Here is a 7,016-nt window from a genome sequence, read left to right as displayed (position 1 = left end):
ATCATTAAAGATATCTGAATGGTGGCCCAGAGCTGGATTACAGTAAGATGTGTTGGAAGAGAAAACTGCAAAATCAGAAGGGCACAGAGGAGAACTCAAAACTAGACAAGAGGGGCAGCAGCATCATGGCCCCCTGCATACACAAACCTTTCCTAGGCTCTGGGCCATTTCCCAGCTGCCAGCGGGGAACCTAAACTAACCTAACCTAACCAAAGAGCCAGAGGCATGCCAACCAGGGGCAGACACCGAGCAAGATGCTGCTGCTGAAGGAGATATTTCTAAGGCACAGCCTCTGTCTGGCACAGCTGTGAAACATGGTGCATCTATAGTGACAGACAGCGCCTCAGAAGAGAGACAGAGAGAGAAGATTCAGCAAAACTAACAGGCTTAAGAACACTGCTGAGTAAGCATCACTTTACAGGGTTGTTTTGATTGCAGATTTTTTCTTTTGCTTTTTAAAAATATATGCTAATTTAACTTAATAAAAACAGATATACCAAATTAATGTTCCCAAACATAATAAATTAAATTTAAAAATTGATTTATCTTTAGCCTTGACATCCAGAATGAAGAATCAATGAGCAGTACATCCCTTCCAGCACTTTCAAAGAGCTAAAACCAGTTTCTATTCATACTGACAGAGAAGTTACAGTGTATGGCAAATGTTCATATGCTGAGCAGTTATACAGAGCTTTAAAAAGCATCAGGAAATAAAGAGTAAAAATGATTGTAGACACACACACTTGCCTCCAAAATAAACATGGTTAAGGAACTCTGTTATTTGACATTGAACTAGATATATACATATGTGTAAAATGCAGTATTTGACAGATTTTTCAAAGCAGAGCGTTTAAAGTAAGTAGAGTGCCTTTAGCAATTTTTCCTACTGAGAACAACTATAAATAAGGATCCCTCTCAATTATTTTCCCCAAAGCCTTTCTGGTTTATTAAAGGAAGAGTAACAACACTGGTGCACCTTTTCTAAGAGTCCTTGTAATAGTAGTGAGCAAGAAATTGGAAAGCACTTGTCCCTTATTTGAAAGAATTATTTTCTGTGAGGATCAGAAGCAAAAATAAATCATTTCACTTAACCTTGAAGTGTATAGAGAATTTTGAGAACAGGTATTATAAAATTTAATTTATCACCTTAAAGAGAAAGAAAGAAGCAAAAGTGTTCCCAACTCTCATATCTGCATCTCTTGGTATTTCATATTTTACTCAAGAGTCCCAACATCTTTAGGCAGATGACAAAAGTCATATGGAAAACAAACAACAAAACCCAACAAAATAAAAACTAGGATTTTCCAAGTCTCTTGTCCTCAGCTATAGGGGAAGGACTGAAAAGCTGAATTGTAAGCAGCCAAAGTAAATACAGACACCTGAATCAGATTCTGAAATCTCAGTACTTCAGTGTAGAGCATAAAAATATGACATTAAACACATACTAATTTAAGTCTTGTAAATCTAGAAGCTATACAGAAAGCAAAGCATGTTCTCGCTTGCACAAGCCATCACTTTTTACAGCTATGAGCTTTTGCACTTCTGACATTAACATGACTTTTGCAGTCTGCATTTAGCATGCTATGAGTACTAACAGTAATTTTAGTACTATATTAGACCTTTCTAAAGATGTACTTCACCTGGCCTTATTTAAGAGTCCTTCAGCACAACTTTTATTGTGATAAGAATTGGAAAAAAAAAATCTATTGTGACACACACACACACACACGAGTGAAATATTAAGGCCAAGTGACTTTTACACTTTGGTCAGAACCAAAACTGAAGGAAATTCAGTTCACAGGAATGCTGTTGAATATGTGTTTAAATAAGGCATTCATGGACACATGTGTGTGGGGAAGCTTGGTTCTTTAGGAACAGAAGGTACAAATACTTTCAAAACTGAGGCCATATTAGAAAAGAAGCAATAAAGAACTAAGTCAGTTCTTTCTCAGCATCACCAAACCAAATTGTCTCAAAACCAGACCAGAAAGTCCAGCAAGATCCCACTCAAGCATAATAAATAAGACTGATAAATACCTTTGCTAGGGACAGAAACATCCAGGCAGAGATAAAACATTGGGTAGGGATAGTACCTGGCACACAGACCAACATGAACCACACAGCTCTACAACTTCTCAGCCAACTCAGTATTCCACAGGTGCACGAACACTAAGCCCATATGGTTTAGGCATAAAGCATTTAGCTCTTAATGACAGAGAATGCATTGCCAAATTTATTTCTTCCTTCTGCCAAATGCTACCACTCTCTGTGTTCACTCATATATCAACTGCAAGAGGAAAGCCCTTATTTTAATACAGGAAAGGAAAAGTCAGCTTGTTTATGCAAAGGTTTGTTTTGTTTTTAAATAGTTATCCTTTATAGCTACAACTTCAATACCAAGTAGGCAGGAATATCAGTGAACCTGAAACATTTATCACATGAAAGTTTACTTCTAATACAAAACAGCAAAAGCCAATCTACTTACTCTCCAAAATGCTCACAATCCTTAAACACCCACACACAACTAAGATTCATAGAAAAACAGTCTTACCTTTGTCCTCTGAGAAAAATAATCAGGTACACCAAGGAACTGTTGCAGGAGCCCCTTGTTCCACAGGGTATGAAGGATCTTCACTAGTAGTAAACTCTTGAATAAAACCTGAAGCCAGCCTGCACAGCACAACTGCGTGAGGCAGCACAAAGCATGAAGCACATCTCAGGAGGTATATTTATATTTATAAAGCGTAACTGCAACTGCCTGTTGCACCTTGTCTACACAATAGTCTCTCTAACACTGCAGCATGTGACTGGAGATGTAAGAGCAGTAAATCAGTTTCCTGCTTCTTTAACTGATTTGACTAATTAAGACCATAATCAGCAAACTATTTACACATGGAAATAAGAACATCTGAATTTTCAGACTTTTCATATTCATTTTGTGAGCTTTTCTGTTTAAAGCAAATAGAAAATATATGGTACTTTGCATTTCAAAGGACCAAACCATTGTTTAAGATTATTTTTTTCCCCTTCTTCTGGATTCACACAATAAACCCCACATGGGTATATGCCCCACTATTTATTCATCTGGGTTCTCACACTGATCTTCAGAGTGACATGCAAGTACAACATAAGCCAAATTCAACTGCTCCTTCACACCACATGGAATTTTATAAAATTCTAATATTAACTAAACAAACAGTAGCTTTCTGCACCAGTTCATAGAGCAGAGCAGTCAATCAGCAGTATCACCATTACCAAAAAAATCTGAACTTCTTGGAGAAAGTGAATAAATTAAAACTTTGTCTTCTTACTCCAACATACACAATGTTTTCATCTCTTCCAATACAGTACACAATGAAACTCATGAAAGACATTGGAAGCAATTTTCAAATGGACCACATTTCTTTTTCTGGAAAGCTGAATAGCTGACTTCAAACCATTCAAAAGACACCATATTTGAGAACTATTTTTCCCTTTCTAGACTTACTCCATCTCCTCATTAATAACATTCTCTGACTAAGAAGTAGAAATCAGTTTCCAAATATTTAATTATAATTGGAAAATAAAATACAAAGTTTTATTGTACTCGGGAGTACAGAAATGTATTACTTCAGTTTTTCCATTCCCTTTGAATTTGAGAAAAAGTAACAAGCAAAACAAATGACAACAAAAACCAACAGAAGTATGAACTCGTTTCACCAATTAAGCTTGAAAATTCAGAAAGGATTTTGCCAAACAGATTTCAAAGGCTGAACCTGGCAGATGCCATTCCCCACAGAAGTGCTGCATTCCTAGAATGAACTAATGCCCTTCATTAATACAGAAAGTCAGTCACTCAGGCAAGACAAGACTTGTAAGAGACCAAGGATTAGCATCTCCCAACACTGGAGTAAAATGAACCATTTTGAATCCTCCGTCAATTCAGAGCTCATCATGTTTTGCAGGGTCCATACTGGGTTTGATGAAGATTCCCTCCATTGCTTTCCAATAGTTGTGATGATTAGCAGAAGGCATGCCATGAACTTCCCGCTGGCCTCTAATGGGATGGCCATACTGTTCCCCTGTTATTGAAAGGAACACCTCAGTTCCCACGTGCTTGAAGCGCACTGCATCCTCCCGCTCCCAGTAAGTCCCACTGCATTGCACAATCCATATATCGAGGTCATCTCCTTCGCCATCATCACCAAAGGCACTTACTTCCTGTTAGAGACACAAACTTCCTCAAGTGAAAATGTAAGCAAACACCTCCAATACACACACAAAAATATCAACCACAGAGTCAGCAGAGTTTAGAGGCAAGGATGGAGAGGAAAGAAAAAGTGTTGCTGCATTGCTCTGTCAACAGTTCTCAAATCCAGAAGCAGCAACTTTCTACCACTACAATCTGAACACAAAGTGTCAACAAACTCCAACATGTAACCTGAGGAAAAGTGCCAGCAAACCCCAACATGCATCACAAATTAAAGCAAAGAGGACTTGAGCATAGAGATCAGATCAATCCTTCTGAGAAAAAATGCAAAAGAAACAACAGTAATGCTGACACAGATTTTCTCCATTCAAAAAAGTTTGCAACTGTAGACATTTAGTTTTGTAGTATGATGATCTTCGTAGATCTTCACAGTTACCATCACAACAGGGTTTTTTTCAGCATGTGTTTTTATCACAAGGCCCCAACAATTTAGCTTATTAAGCAATCATATTCATTTTTTACTTAATTATACCAAGCTTACAACTGGGTCAATTTTTTTCTCTTTCTTCAGATAGACAGCTGAATAGCTCTTTAAAAAAATAAAGAAGACCATTAAAGCAAATGAATTCCTGGTAAAACAAAAGCTAGAGATTAGATTTCATTATGCACCAAAAAAATTCCAAGCATTTTGAGAAACCAGACAGGCAAAGCTCCAACTGTTTAGGACTCTAGACAGCCTTTAATTCTTAAAAATCTGATAAGTGATGAACAACTTCAACATAGAACTGCAATAGTTCATACCTACCAACTTAAAATTTTAAGGTCATGTTAATTCAAGTTTATGTAGTCCAAAAAGTGTGAAAGACAACATACTAACTGAAAATCCAGCTTCTGTTAGGAACATGAAATAAAAGTTTGTGTTCATAACTGCAACATATTTCAATAACATCGTAAGTTGTCTCGGGAAGTCAGGCAAACCTTCCTTTTGCTTGGATATGGTGCAAACACACAGCAAGAGCAAAGAAACACAGTGACAGTTGCTGAACATTTTTACATCAGTGACAATGTCACACAAACTGTCTAAACTGACAAATGAAAACTGGGGGAATAGAGTCAATCTGTTTTTTAAATAATTCTTCTGAAATGCTATTTTGCCATCGCTTCTTTTGTTTTAATAAGCAGATAATCTAGATACACTATACAAAACCAGACCTTATTGTTTCAGCCACTTCACTCATGATAAAAGACAAACCTTTTTCCACAGCAAGTCAGGTCTTCCAGCTTTGAATGCAATGACCTATCTACATAGCCTGAAGGAAGACTAAAATGACTACTAATGACAAACTTCCAACAAATTTGCATTATTTAAGAGAGTTTTTCAATTCTGGAGAAGTATTTGTTCAAGGACAAGACTGGTACGTAATTCCAGTTAGAATTTACCCTCTTCTAGATGTGTACAAAATGATAAATAAATACAATTGTGAGAGCAGATTCATTTTTCCTGTGGAAGGAGGACAGACAAATAAGAACAGTGAACATGGATAGTGAGAAGATGACTGAGATTAATAGGTTGGATCACCAAGCAACTTGCATATAGGAATGCCTAGCGTCATAACACATGATCAGTTGCCTTGCTCTAGAGAAATATGCAGAATGTTGAGGGAGATGCCCAAACTCCTACACCTTCTCACAGAAGCCACCCCTATGCCCCCCCCACTACCAAAACCTAGCCATGCAAATCCAGTGCCATGCCAAATATTTCAGAACAGTCTTCCCAGAAGCAACAGAGAAGAATAAAAAAACCCACAGATTTGTTAAAACTATTGTGAAATACCAATACTGGTACATACTAAATTTTACCTCCGTCAGGAACTTAAATACATTATTCCAAGCTGCAGAAAAGCATATACTTGAACTCTGGATATGCACAGACATACTGTTTCTGGCAGCTGGTGCCCAAGCCTAATTTTTCAAAAACACGAGACACTGGAGAGACTATTCTCAATAGCATGCATTATTTATAAAAAAACTTAAAATTTAAAACAACTCACTTGGTTATTGGAGAGTGGTGATGGGAAGTGATGAGTGTGTAAATTTTTTCCTGTGTTAACATGAGTAAGTCGTATAGCTTGCCCACATTTCACGGGTGTTCCACGTTGGCAACTGCCATCACTCTTCCCACGAATCCGCCAGTAACTGTTAGCATCATCTGAAGCTTCAACTCCTGTCACTGACTGTTGCCCGCTTCCTGTTTGAATAGAATTAAATGGTCGGAGACTTAACCCACTTCCCCAGTTCAAAAAGTCCTAAAAGAACTAAAGAAATTTGTTTTAATGTACTCATGCCTTCACATTTAAGAGATGTTTAAATAGGAATGCAGGTACCAAATAATCTTTCAGACTAAAGAAGTTAAAACCAGCATGTGTTAGCAGATGCAAACTGTCAAATTTCATGGTGAACACGAGAAGAAAATCTGATCCATGAGAGATACTATTGACACCATCCCACCTTCCTCAAAAATACTTGTTTGTTGTGTCCTGAAACAACTCAGCACCAGAATAGACGTTGGGAAGGTGCTGCTGAGGCCCCAGACAAAGAACGGGGCTCACCTCAGGGGTGAGGGCAAAGCATCCCTGTGACACCCCCATTCCAGGGCCTGTGGTGCGCAGCTGCAGCCTCTTCCTGTACCGAAGGCCTCAGCATCCTCCTCTCCCTGCCAGGTCTCCAGCGCACCCCACAGCCCCGTGCCTGGCCTGCTGCTCCCTCTGCACCAGGGACACGAACCTCAGCACCCCCGAACCTCCCGTTCTTCCTTCCCAGCCTCCCT

General features: G+C 38.4%; 1 protein-coding gene across 1 annotated transcript; it reads right to left on the bottom strand.

Annotated features, from left to right (window-relative positions):
• Window positions 1–3,530: 3,530 nt before the first annotated feature.
• On the bottom strand, window positions 3,531–6,437 carry SDF2L1 (stromal cell derived factor 2 like 1; the record flags this gene model as incomplete). The annotated part of the gene is made up of 2 exons (XM_010166124.1): window positions 3,531–4,200; window positions 6,241–6,437. Coding segments are annotated over 2 exons (476 nt in total), but the record flags the coding sequence as incomplete, so codon positions are not given.
• Between the last annotated feature and the right edge of the window lie 579 nt (window positions 6,438–7,016).

The sequence above is a fragment of the Antrostomus carolinensis genome, unplaced genomic scaffold, assembly GCF_000700745.2.
Source record: "Antrostomus carolinensis isolate BGI_N321 unplaced genomic scaffold, ASM70074v2 scaffold41664, whole genome shotgun sequence".
Classification (NCBI taxonomy): Eukaryota; Metazoa; Chordata; class Aves; order Caprimulgiformes; family Caprimulgidae; genus Antrostomus; species Antrostomus carolinensis.
Note: the sequence above shows the minus strand (reverse complement) of the source record. Positions and strands in the feature narration are given on the sequence as shown.